This window comes from Diaphorina citri, unplaced genomic scaffold, assembly GCF_000475195.1.
Source record: "Diaphorina citri unplaced genomic scaffold, Diaci psyllid genome assembly version 1.1 scaffold1004, whole genome shotgun sequence".
Lineage (NCBI taxonomy): Eukaryota > Metazoa > Arthropoda > Insecta > Hemiptera > Psyllidae > Diaphorina > Diaphorina citri.
The window spans coordinates 41,909-56,023 of NW_007378435.1; the positions used below are offsets into that span (position 1 = coordinate 41,909).

At 36.5% G+C, this 14,115-nt stretch overlaps 1 protein-coding gene across 1 annotated transcript; it reads right to left on the reverse strand.

Annotated features, from left to right (window-relative positions):
• Positions 1 to 4,468: 4,468 nt before the first annotated feature.
• Positions 4,469 to 13,440, reverse strand: LOC103513662 (synapsin). Its single transcript, XM_017445905.2, has 7 exons — positions 13,339 to 13,440; positions 12,921 to 13,029; positions 12,237 to 12,325; positions 11,745 to 11,857; positions 11,033 to 11,297; positions 5,642 to 5,783; positions 4,469 to 4,708 (listed from the first exon to the last, which is right to left on the reverse strand). The coding sequence occupies exons 1-7, from the start codon at positions 13,438 to 13,440 to the stop codon at positions 4,527 to 4,529; spliced, it is 1,002 nt and encodes a 333-aa protein (XP_017301394.1). The 3' UTR covers positions 4,469 to 4,526.
• Positions 13,441 to 14,115: the final 675 nt, after the last annotated feature.

Below are 14,115 nucleotides of genomic sequence, written 5' to 3' on the forward strand. Positions count from 1 at the left end.
AGGATAAAGAATAATTTCATTAGTGTAAGTAAAATACCTACTAGTTATTTTTTATTATTATTGTTAAGAATGTGATCTATGTATAACAAGTATCATAAATAAAGAGTAGGTACCTACCTATTATGTAAAAAAAAAAAAAAAAAAAAAACCTACCTACCTACCTGAAACTCTCTCTCTCTGATAGTTTGAATTAGGTATTCCTTCTAAAAGAGTTTTCGCTCTCCAAGTCTATTATTCAGGTTTGAGTGTACTATTCCTCTGCATAATAGTTGTGAGTTTTACAATAAAGTTATAATAATCTGCACTGTGTTGCATTGTAAAGTAACAACTTTATAACTGGTATGTAAAACTTTACAATAGAAATATCTGTTGCAGTTTTCAATATTGCACCACTTGGTTGAGCTACATTTGTTACCTGCTATTGAAATTGAAATTGAATACAGGGTGTACATAATATGTACATAGATACAATACCTGTATGTGCTTAGCATATGATAATAATATGTAACATAAACTGAAGTACTTGGGTCGAATATTGTACATAAAATTTTTATGATGCTTGAAAGGACACTTGAAGGATTTTTGCATTTTTTGTTCAACATTTTAACTTATAAGGACTTGATGTTAGAAATTGCATTGCATAAACTCCTGAGGATCGTGGAGGTTTTCTCATCCAGAGCCGTGATGAGTATACAATACATAGGTACCTTTCTATCGTCCTGGATCTGGTTCGCTGCGAAGTACATTTCCAACCGATCGACATACACAATCCAATTATGATGAAAATCATACTCTGGTAGCTTACCAACATTTCCACGGACATGTACCACTTCCGACATCATCACGACAATAGGAAGAAGTAAACGAAACGGTACATCAATCTATGGTCTGTTTTTCATTCCTACGCCGCATCGATGCGGCGTCAACTTGACGTTCACTCTGCGTCAGGAGTGGGGGTAAAATGTGGAAATTCAATGAATGGAATCATTATTATTTAGCACATTGCATAATCATTTAGTTTCTAGGGGTTCATAAAAATTGTACTTATTCTCACTTTTCCATACAAAATTACAAACTAAATAAACCATGAACACTGTTAATCATATTTATTTTAGTATTAATTACCTACCTCTGTTGTCCACATTAAGATTAGCTCCCTATTAAATGTGGTTTACAGTAAGGGTTATTGACCATCAGGTGGGTGGGTGTTTGGGTGAGCAATACTTATTTCGATCTTTCAATAAGTATTTAATCCAGAATAATATTAATATTATTAGGTAATTCTTAATTCCATAACCATAATAGGTACTTTTCTTGTCCAATTTATAATTATGTATAGGTAGATATTTATATTACCTAGTTGAGTGTGATAATAGGTACCATTTTTTTTTTTTTAAGTTAATATGAGTGATAATTTGATAAAGCTACATAGGTATATTAGCAGTTTAGGAGTCGAGTTGAGTGATTTATTTCACTGGAAGAAAACTAAGTTTCTGTATTACCTATATTTTTCCTTTGACACTCATAACGTCTGCTGTATGTCAAGATATATTACTCTCTGTCACATTTTCAATTGAAAAAGACAAATTCTCTCTCTCTCTCTCTCTCTCTCTCTCTTTTTGTATCTTTTCGTCTGTTGATAATTTTAATTTATAGTTCAAAATGGGGCATTGCACTTAAAATTATAAATAATAATAATAATAATAATAATAATAATAATGAATTGCTTTTTTTTCTCTTTCTTTGAATAAAGTATCGGCCAGGATCGAACCATCGGACTTATTTTTACACAACCATCATCCTGATCCTGACCACTAAGGATAGAACAAAGCCAGCAGTTCCAACAACGAACCTTATCTGTTGGTTAGGATAAAGTTCTATTCGGGCTAAGATTGTAATTTGAAGCAAGCATTGTGAATATCTTATCCAAACCTGAAATCAATTGCATTTTTTATTCCGTTTATGAAATTCAATTTTACTTTTTCTCTACCTAGGTATATTCTGTACTGTTTTTTTTTTATCATTATTACTGTTAGGAAGTAGGTAAGTGCCTCTTTGTTACATTGAGTGTGAAAAGTACATTATCTTCTACCTGTGTTACATTTATTACATTTTACATTACATCTTCCATGGTGCAAGATTTTTCACAACTTGTATTGTTCCAAAGTTTTACTTCAGATATTCAAGTCTTAGCCTTAGAATAAACTTGGAATATTATTTTAGTCTTAGAATAGAATAGGAATAGATTCTTATTCCAGATTCAAGACATTATAGCTGCTTATTTATATTCTGAGAAAAAAAGGTGTAAAACTTCTATAAATACATCGTCTCGTATATGGTGAAACAATAATATCTATGTACGAAGCTATTGTATTCTTATTCACAACTATACCCTTGCTAGCTCAATGTTTTGTAAAGTTAATGAGAGATCTAATCACAACTTAGTTACTTGTACTTTACCCTTTAGATGTAACATCTTACTAGATGAAAATTTTATTCCCAACACTGAATAACAAGAAAAAAGTAACAATAAGGGGAGGGCAAAACAAAGATCCAAATAGATTCATTGTTGCATAACAAGAGAGTAAAATGTAGAGAAAAAAATGATCAAGACATTATAGCTGCTTATTTATGTTCTCAGAAAAAAAAGGGTGTAAAAGTATAAAACTTCTATGTACATATAAATACATTGTCTCGAAAATGGTGAAACAATAATACTCATGTACGAAGATATTGTATTCTTATTCACAACTATACCCTTGCTAGCTCAATGTTTTGGAAAGTTAATGAGAGATCTAATCACAACTTAGTTACATGTACTTTACCCTTTAGAAGTTACATCTTACTAGATGAAAATTTTATTCCCAACACTGAATAACAAGAAAAAAAAGTAACAATAAGGGGAGGGCAAAACAAAGATCCAAATAGATTCATTGTTGCATAACAAGAGAGTAAAATGTAGAGAAAAAAATTATCATGCCCCTCTTCGATTATGTGTTTGGCCGCCACCGCCACCGCCACCAACAATAACACCGCCATCATCATCAGTTTCCTTGAAAAAGTCCACGGGGATGGACGAAACTCGAGTCGGATAAGATCAAAACCGGAACGTGTATCCATTGAATCATATAAAGGTAATAAGTTTTGTAGTTACCTATTTCATAACTTTATAACCTAGGATGTCTAATATAAACATATTTAATAATAATGTAACAACGGAGGCCTTACTGTCCCGAAATCGAAGAGAGAAGGAGGACATGATAGGTGAGAGGCAGCCCTTTTGAGAAAGAACTTCATCGGCTTAGGATAAAGTTCGCCCCGGGCGGGAATTTAGATGGGTTTACCCTCACTGTATAATTGCTAAGGTTTTTAGCCTTTTTAGCCCGTCCTTCCTTTATTATTACGATAGTAATAATAAAGGAAGGCTTTTTTATTACGATAGTAATAATAAAGGAAGGATACTACTATCGTAATAATAAAGGGTGGACGGCCAAGGTTTAATAAAAAGGTTTAATAATAGGCCAAGGTTTAATAAAAAGATAAAACCTAGTAAACCTTGTGTTCTTAACAAAAACAGAACCTAGTGTAAGCTTTGCTTGTTTCAGCTTAATCCAAAAGAAGAACCTATTTAAAGAGTTAAACTCTTGGTTACAAAACACAAAACGAGTGAGTATTATTAGGTACTTATTACTAATAATAATTTCTATTATTAACGTATCTTGTTGGATTTTAGATTCCTGTGTACTCCGCAGACACGAAGGGGCAATTAGAAATTAGCTAGCTACCTGTATGCATTAGGAAAATTAAAAAAAAAGTTCGGGATCAATGGAAATTTAATCAAACAAATTAACTACATAGGTAGTTTGGAAGAGTAAACTCGGAATCCAGAAGGAGGTATGGCTATAAAATTATAATTAAAAAAAAATCCCAAATTTCAAGAAAGCAAGTAAAAAAGATATTGACAGTAATTCTTCCTTTTTAAATTTAAGAAAATTGCTATTCAAGTGTTCATGAATTAATAAATTCTGGGTAGGTATATTCTACATTTCCACAGAAATTCGCTCATAAGGTGACAAAAAAAAAATCACCTTTAGGCGGAATACACACTGGAGAAACGTTTTCTCGAAACCCCAAAAATTCGTAGATAAAATTACCTACAGAGAGTAGTGCACACTGGGTTTCGTGAAACGCGTTTCTCTGAATGTGCATCCCACCTTACATACACAGAACATATACAAGGTAACGAGAAAATCATACAATAATACCACCCATAATCAAAAACAAAAAAGAAGTAAAACGTTGTTTTGGTGTTACATGTCGCCGAAAATTCCAGCGAAGGTTTTCCTTAGCGCTCATTAGATAAAATTACAGAGAGTAGTGAAACGCGGGTTTCGTGAAACGCGTCTCTGAATGTGCATCCCGCCTTACATACACAGAACATATACAAGGTAACGAGAAAATCATACAATAATAATTTATACCACCCATAATCAAAAACAAAAAAGAAGTAAAACGTTGTTTTGGTGTTACATGTCGCCGAAAATTCCAGCGAAGGTTTTCCTTAGGTTTTTCATCGTGTCTTCCGAATCTTCCCCTATCTGTCCGGCAGTAGAAGTGACGCTTTGCTGCGAACTCTGGCGGCCGAAGTTGGCTCTCTGCTGAGCGGCAGACGGCTGACTCATGCTGCTCATTGTGCTGCTCTGAGATGCTGATGGAAAACAAAACAAGACGTTATTAGCATCCCTTTTTAAGCTAAATTTTCTTTTGGGATGAGATTTTCATCTTTTTTTACATTGGATTCTCACAAAGTTATCAAGTCATCTATTACGATAGAATCTTTAGACTTTTGACGGGAAAAGTGCAAAATTTTTGTAACATAATTTTACGAAATGGTCGATAATTCTTTAGGAATCATAATCACGACATTACGTAGTGGTTACCTTTCAAAACGCTAGTACGCATTATACCTAGGAGCCTAGCAGCCTAGGAGGATGTCAGAAATCAAAAAAAAAAATATATGGACCTACAGAGATTAAAAATACATAGGTAGATGATTCCTGTAATCTCCTAAAGATGGCATTCCGATCATAGCGACCGGTCGCACGACCGCTTCCTATTCCCATGCTTTGTATCTTTGTATTCTTACCGAAGCAAGCCTCCCCTTTGATCGTCATGATAGGAATGCCACCTTTAGACACAATATGAAAGAAATTAAACGTCAAAATTCTCCATCAAGGTCCTTAAAGTTACCTTGTGAATCCCTCCTAGGTTCGTTAGAGCTGGTGATGGATCCCTCATCAGGATCCCTGGAGTGGACCTACAGAAATTAAAAATACATAGGTAGGTGATTCCTGTAATCTCCTAAAGATGGCATTCCGATCATAGCGACCGGCACACGACCGCTTCCTATTCCCATGCTTTGTATCTTTGTATTCTTACCAAAGCAAGCCTCCCCTTTGATCGTCATGATAGGAATGCCACCTTTAGACACAATATGAAAGAAATTAAACGTCAAAATTCAAAGTAGAACTATTCCACCGCATATAATATAACGTGGACTACGGCGCGAACGACCCAATAAGGGTTAAAGCGCCCAATAGGAAAAGAAAAAAAAAATCTCCATCAAGGTCCTTAAAGTTACCTTGTGAATCCCTCCTAGGTTCGTTGGAGCTGGTGATGGATCCCTCATCAGGATCCCTGGAGTCCAGAACGGAACTTGTGCTCGTTGTAAACGGATTAGTGGCAGGGATACGGGCGTCCGTCGTTAGAGGGCGACACAGGGTCTGAAAAATTAAAAACGGAAAAGTCCAAATTAATTCTTTTCGTTTCACCCAATGAGCGTGGTGGTCATGGTTTGATGGTATTTTCGTTGGGAATACTCGTAGCTCTGTTCCGTATCCAGCTGTCGTTAGCAAGCGAGAAAAGCTTGATAGATTCGGAATTATTATGTCCGATTCTCCGCCAGTTATGGTCTATTAGTGCTGACACCGCTTCAATCCACCCATGCTGAAATGGTAAGCACCGATTCTTCGTTCTAAAAGACCAGAGTCCAAGATATCATTAGAAAGTTCTAGATATATCCATTTTATGTGATTGTTTGTAAGCCGATGTCTATGTCAGATTGTCAGGTTAAACAAAAGCAATGGTCTCATCTTTATCATCCATACATACATCAGGGTGACAGTCTCTAGTCATACCTATTTAATTAGCTTGTATAGTACCTATTGGTCAACTTGTATATCACTGTATAGATAGACTGAAAACAGCTAATCATGATTTATCTAGTCTGACAATTACTCGATGAAAACAACATTCTGTACGCAATGATAATCATCTCCATCACAGAACTGCGATGGGGGTATGGGAAATGCTCGATTAATGTACTAAATGAATCACAATCAAAATATTACTTAGAGGTTAAAGGTATAGTTTATAAACAGGTATTCGTGTATTTTTAGGCAAGTGATTTTCATTTATGTAAGTAGCTTTGAGTAGAAATGTTAAAATTACCAACTTACACGGGTACTTAATACCTAGGTATACTCATACAATATAATTTGAAGAATAAGGGTCGAATCATATATAAGTAGGCACCTGCATAGCATACCTAGAGGTACGTATAAGTAGTAGGTATGTACTACTAAATGAGATTTTGACTCTCGTCTTGGCTGGTAGTTTTTAGGAACCTCCAAATTGGAAAAACTTATACATCATTTTTACTTTTTATTGCAATGAGTATAGCAAAGCTATTACCATGTAATGTGAAAGTATTGCAATCGGTCCGTATTTTCAAAATAGGGAAATCGGTGGAAATATCCGTTTTAGGGTCCCCTGAGCCCTATGATGCAACCCTTAATGAATAGGGAGATATATAAATTTATATTATCTAGGTAGGTATATGTTTACAAAGACTGTTACTATTTTATGTGATTGTTTGTAAGCCGATATCTATGTCAGATTGTCAGGATAAACAAAAGCAATGGTCTCATCTATATCATCCATACAAACATCAGGGTGACAGTTTCTAGTCATACCTATTTAATTAGCTATTGGTCAACTTGTATACCTATCACTGTGTAGATAGACTGAAAACATCTAATCATGATTTATCTAGTCTGACAATTACTCGATGAAAACAACATTCTGTACGCAATGATAATCATCTCCATCACAGAACTGCGATAGACTGTTACAGGTGTTCCACGTACCTACGTGTACTTTAGGTAGGTTCGTAGAAGCTTAACCCATCCTTTGGGGGCTGTTTGCCCCTACACCTGAGCCTCGGATTGGTCTTGTTGTGTATGGAGCTAAGCAAGTACTTTAGGTAGGTAGGGGGTTAAACACATATAAAAAACATACCTACCAAAGTTTGTAAAAATTCAATAAAAAAAAATCGAACAGAAATCACACATTGTTTTGCATTGTAGGTATCAGCAGTTCATATAACCAATGATGTAGAATACATTGTATTGTAAATATTGTAAAGTTTTTCTTTTTTAATGTCCAAAAAAGAGCGTCGAATACTCATTTTGTCTATTGTATAGATATGTATCTTTGAAGCCCTGTTTTTTATGTTTATTTACACTTCCACAAATATTTTTCTTTCGAATAAAAAAATACAAACATGTGTGTATATTCCAAGAGCATTGTGAGATTTTAATAGGATTTTTTCTAAAGCTACATGAGGGTTAGTCATATTTGGCTCTGAAATGGTATTTTCGTTGGGAATACTCGTAGCTCTGTTCCGTATCCAGCTGTCGTTAGCAAGCGAGAAAAGCTTGAGAGATTTGGAATTATTATGTCCGATTCTCCGCCAGTTATGGTCTATTAGTGCTGACACCGCTTCAATCCACCCATGCTGAAATGGTAAGCACCGATTCTTCGTTCTAAAAGACCAGAGTCCAAGATATCATTAGAAAGTTCTAGATATATCTATTTTATGTGATTGTTTGTAAGCCGATATCTATGTCAGATTGTCAGGATAAACAAAAGCAATGGTCTCATCTATATCATCCATACAAACATCAGGGTGACAGTTTCTAGTCATACCTATTTAATTAGCTATTGGTCAACTTGTATACCTATCACTGTGTAGATAGACTGAAAACATCTAATCATGATTTATCTAGTCTGACAATTACTCGATGAAAACAACATTCTGTACGCAATGATAATCATCTCCATCACAGAACTGCGATCCCAAAATGACCCTGCACGTCGGAAACTGAACATAAAAATCGCTGGAAAACTATGGTCCAAGCACCGTAAACTGCAGACTGCATAATAATTAGCGCCCGATTGTTTATCTGTGCCATACGGTCAAAGCCTAGTACTCACCAGCAACATTTTCATCAGAAACATTGTTTCGCAACAATGGAGCAACTTTTTACTTTGCTTTTCCTATTTACTCATCAGCCTTTTTTTAACTTTCCTTATCCTATAGGAAGGAAAATAATGTAATCGGGTCAAATTTTTTCAACATGAACCAGTTTATTTATTGATATTTTCAAAGAAAATACAAGTGGGCATGTTTTTCAAAAGAAATACCTAAAACCTAAAAATATTAACTTTGTTCCTCATCTTTTCATATTAAAATGGTTTCTACCATCCAAATAGGTTTCATCAAATGGTACTGAAACCTGTGGCTGGAATGGCTGGACGGTAGTAAATTCTTTCAACATGAACAAGTTATTTATTGATATTTTCAAAGAAAATACAAGTGGGCATGTTTTTCAAAAGAAATGCCTAAAACCTAAAAATATTAACTTTGTTCCTAATCTTTTCATATTAAAATGGTTTCTACCATCCAAATAGGTTTCATCAAATGGTACTGAAACCTGTGGCTGGAATGGCTGGACGGTAGTTCCTGAATCATTTTTTCTTGGCTTTTAGTAAGTAGGCAATACCTATGTAGGTTTTATCCTTAAAGTTGCTCAACATTCGAAACATTTATTTCGCAACAACTGCGCAACTGTTTCTGGTGGGTACTAGGCTTAACAATGCCGGAATACAATTAGCTATTTTGATGACCAAATGACTGGTCTGTGTTTCTAAGCTAAAGCCAATGTTTATGTTTGGAGTACCTATATAGGTACCCAATCTCGTGCGTGTGTTGGGTATGGAATGGGATTTCCTGACAGTATGTAGAATTGTAGATATATGTATGTACCTTTGTACCTACAGTGTTGTCGAGCGAATTTTGCAATGGTAGTGAGAGTACTGTCCTTGTGGAGTTTGGATTGAGTTTGCGAGGTTGACGGAGGGAAGGAAGAGCAAGCACCACATCAAGTCTTAGAGCAGGGTTTACCAAATCAGAACTGAGATCAATCCACGATTGAGCTATTACCCACAGTTCAATCCAGAATTGAAGCCAACTCCGACTTCGTAAAACACGGTCTTAGTGCTTAGTGGAAATGGAAACCCTGATTTCTACTCCTACTCGTAGGTACTTCCATTTTGGAACAAAAAATAAAATCTTAAATAATAAGGTACCTATACCTACTCAGCTCTTCAAGCTTCTCTACAGTCTCTCCGGTACACATGTACCTACTAGTGAATTAGTTAACAAGTTAACCAAATGGCTAAATGCCTTGGTCGATCGAAGCAGCATCATCATTTAAAATAATAAAATCTTTAGAGACTTGGACACCACATTATACCTATTTCTACCTTATCAGAGGCACTGGCATTCGTAGAAGCTTAACTAGGCTTGCCAAATATCCAAAATGTCGATTCGGGACGCGAATCCGCGAACATAATTGCCAAATCCGCGAACATAATCGCAAAATCCGCGAACATAATCGCGAAATCCGCGAACATAATCGCCAAATCCGCGAACAAAATCGCGAAATCACATAGGTACGATATGTACATAGGTACGATAGGTGATAACGAGAATCCAAGGGACCAGCTCATTTTTTTCGTTTAAGGCGGTTTAATACAACATTTTCTCGTTTCTAAAGGTTTAGCAAAGTGGAAGAGCAAACTGATGATAGCATGACAAATTTAAACAAGTTAAGAACAAATTCTGCTTTATAGAGGTACCTAATTTTAAAGTTAAAAAACGCGTCCCGAATTTTTTCTGGGACAAAAACGGAAATTCGGGACAAAACGCCCCAAAATGAAAAACTGGACGGGACGCCGGGACACCCCCTGAAATTCGGGACTGTCCCGGCCAATTCGGGACGTTTGGCAAGCCTAAGCTTAACCCACCCTATAGGGTTGTCAGCCCCTACATAAGGCACTAGCACACTCACCTGCATTTTCTGTATGACCAAGTCCACAATGAACCTCCGATCTTCCTCCTGTGTCTCTCCCATGAGGGACAACGCGCTGTCGTTCACCTCAATAATGTGCTCCTTGCCGTCATTTGGTATGTACCTGTCAAATGTGACAAGGATTTCGACCGTTTTTCGGCGGTTTTTTCAGGATTTCGACCGACTAAACGGTTAGAGATATTGTAAAAGTTTGGCTATAAGAACAAGAACACCCAAAATAAGCATCATTCAATATCATCATCATCATCTTCAATCTTGTGATTGGTTGATAGCTCTCCACTCCTCCCTATCTGAAGTCTTCCTCTTCATTTCCGGATATTCAATAGGATGAGGAAATTTGTGTGATGTTCACACCAGATTTTTTCTTCTCTTCAATTTCATTCTCTTTTATTTCTTTTCCATTCTCTCCTTTTCTCTTCTATTCCTTTATATTCTTCTGTTTCTTATCCATTCTATTTAATCCTAAATCCCTCGAACTCACCTTGCATTCCCGTACTGGAAAGTAAAGGGACCAAAAAGTCTCCCTCGAGGGGTACACAGGTACCCATTTTATGTAGGACTTTGTAGGTAGTACCTATATACTTTCTACTTTTCTGACTTCTATAGTACCTACTTTCTATATCTGACTTTTCTATTTTACCTACGTAATATGTATTGTGCTTTCTATTCTACATATATAATATATGTGCTTACGTCTTTTCTACTTTTCTGACTTCTATAGTACTTTCTATATCTGGAGGCACTAGCACACTCACCTGCATTTTCTGTATGACCAAATCCACAATGAACCTCCGATCTTCCTCCTGTGTCTCTCCCATGAGGGACAACGCGCTGTCGTTCACCTCAATAATGTGCTCCTTGCCGTCTTTGCCCACGATAATCTCCAGAGCGCAAATGTCCAGCCCTCCGAACAGCTCGGCCACTTCGTCAATCCAAAGCTTGTAGTGATCTGTCATGGGAATCTGCTCTAACATGGCTGAGCCTGTGTTGGTTTTCCAGTTGCCCGAGATTGACTTTCTCCTGGGAAACAGTCATGAAAAGTGATAATTTTTCTTATGAGTGGTGAAATTCTTTACATCTGTACGTAAGTAGGGCATAAAAAATGCTATGGTATCTTTTCTGAACCAAGTACTGACGCGAGCGAGGATCACCAGAAACGCAATGCAGGGCGGCTTCAACCGTTTTTTTAGACCCGGACTTTCATCCGAGATCGAGAATGCGAGGGACTACGTGTTTTTATAAAAATTATGCACCTAAACCAATGAAATATCTAGCTCGATCAATAATTGAAATCAAGCCCTTTTCGAACAGACTTTGGAAGCTTGGGCCTCAATCAATAATAAATTCATTGATCGTCCGTCTGTCTTAAATTTGTAGTCCTAATTTGTAGTCCAATTTTTAATTAGACTTACTTTGTATGTATATTGTATGTGTGTAAGATGGAAACAATTTTACTATCATACTTACTGGAAAGCTTTGTAGTTTGAACCGATCTTCTGAACATGGACATCGAATTTGCTATCTATGTAAGGCTCTGTGGTGCAGTAGGTATTGGCGACAGCGACAACTCCAGCCATATCCTGTGAAAATAGAGAAGAGGAGAATAAGTAGAAATATTATTTTGATTGAGAAATGAGGCATGTGTACCTACAAGGGTTTCAGCGTATCCTTTCAAGTGGTATTCGACGTAGAGTTTTTAGGTATATGTATTCCAGCGAAATGACAAAAATGTCTCATGCCTGATCTGGTAGGTTATCAGACTGTTATTTATGTGTGCTACCTCTTTTTGTCACTAAAAAGCTATCAAAGGGCGCCAACAGAGTTTGGAGTTTACAGAAAGCAATAGTTCATGAGGGATTTTATTCTTCCTCCATACACCAGGACACCGCAGTACTCAAAATCATATTCTACAAACAAAAGAGTGTCCAAACAATAAGGAAGATAGTTGACATTACTTACCTGGAAATCTTGGTTAGATTCTACTCTCACTTTGCCGAATCCACTATGAGCATGTCCTATCTTGAAAACTACCGGATACTTTGGCGGAACTGCGGTGCTTGAGAATGGTGCGACAGGGGGGGTGGACACCTCCTGTGGTGATTCGACCTGAGTCAAGGGGGTTACTTGGGCCAAGAGAATTACTGATCCAAGTGCTGGTGAGCCAAAAGTTGCTGATCTAATAGTTGCCACACGAAGTGTTGCTGAACTAAGACTTAGAGAGACGAGTGTTTGTTGATCAGAGAGTTACTAAGCCAAGTACTGATGATCTAAGGGACAGAAAGACAATTATTCAATCACTGGACGCAATATTAGCAACGAAAGTCATATTGATTATTCATAAATTAGTTTGATATTACAAAACATATTGACTTATGCCTGTATGTATTATGTAGGTTAGTTTAAACCTACCTAGATTTTTTTTTTTTTTTTTTTTTTTTTGTTTGTCGGATGTCCCCGACAACCAACCAACCAACCAACCAACCAACCAACCAACTAACCATCCAACCAACCGTCTGAACTTATTAGCAAATTAGACAAAATCATCTTGATGGAGGACTCAGCTCAATAAAACCAACCCTCCTACCCCAAAGTGAAATGTTTCAAAACCTTAATAAGATGACTTTAAAGTACCTAGTACCTAACTTACCATTTCTTTGAAGTTAGGATAATACGTGATGTCGATCAACGGGAAATTCTCCTTGCCTAGCTTTCGTTGCAGCTGTAGAAGATGAGCAAATACCCAGGGTTTGTCCTGAAATGACAGATCAACACAAACATAAGTAGGCGTTTATAACGGAGAACCGACCATCAACCCTCGCCTAGTACCGTACCAACCCTCGCAGAAAATCAAGAAATTGAGCTGAGCATTTTTTTCTGCGATGTGATGATCTCAGCGAGGCGAGGGTCCATGGTCTATGCTCCCTGTTGTGGCCTATAAACCTAACCAATAATAATATTACAATATTCATGTTTCTTTAGTTCACCTTCATAAATTGCAAGATTCAGAACAGTATGCATGTTTCATATCGTTGAGAATTTCAGCGAGTACAAGGTTAGGTACCTGGAAATTGTACACTCCTTGCAGAGTGTTGATGCTGGGAATTCCTCCGATGTTGAAACCAAGCAGCAGATTCTTGTGATCCTGCTTTATGACATAAGACATTTTCATGTCTAATATCCTGACGCCTTAAGGCAGTCAAGGCTCTTATGACAACTTTATGACGCTCTATACTATTAAGTCTGTCCTTATTTGGGCTGCTGTGTGTAAGTTGTAAACGGAAATCAAGAAAGTAATGGATGGAGAATTTCTATAACACCACAATATTCCCCTGTGAAGCAAAAAAGTGCCCTTGTGGGGGTTTTTCTGGGTCCAATTCGAGCAAATGTATTGAACATAGCTATCTGCCAAATTTTCAAAATTTTCGTCTACCCATAAAAATTTTATTGTATTATTATGACAAATAATTCTATTAATTACCTATTTACCTTCTTGTCTTATGGTAGGTATGACAGTTTTATTATTATTAATCTTTTGCCTTTCCAAGTCTGAGAGCTTCTTGCTAGGTGGCATTGGCAGTTTGATTAAAGTTTTCTTTAGAGCAGGATTAGTTTCTTGACGTCAGTCAAAATAATGAAATTATTTTTCTACCGCCCAAGTTTGACTTTTCATAAAGTTTTGCTGTCTATTAGAAAATCTTCTTAAAATCCTTTTAAAATGCCTGTCAATCAGTGTGTCCTTTAATAATATTAACCAACACCAAGGTAGGGCGGTTCAAAAAAAAAAAAAGCTTTTAAATAAATACTAAAAAATGGTGTGAGAGAGAAAAGGTTTATGAAA

Bases quoted from the DNA above. Each gene is read 5' to 3' on its own strand.
- LOC103513662 (XM_017445905.2), bottom strand. From the start codon at position 13,440: ATGTCTTATGTCATAAAGCAGGATCACAAGAATCTGCTGCTTGGTTTC. The intron at 5,784-11,032 runs GTGAGTGTGCTA...TTAATTTTTCAG, and splicing joins TGGTCATACAGAAAATGCAG to ACCCTGTGTCGCCCTCTAAC. The intron at 4,709-5,641 runs GTAACTTTAAGG...GTTTTCCATCAG, and splicing joins ACCTAGGAGGGATTCACAAG to CATCTCAGAGCAGCACAATG.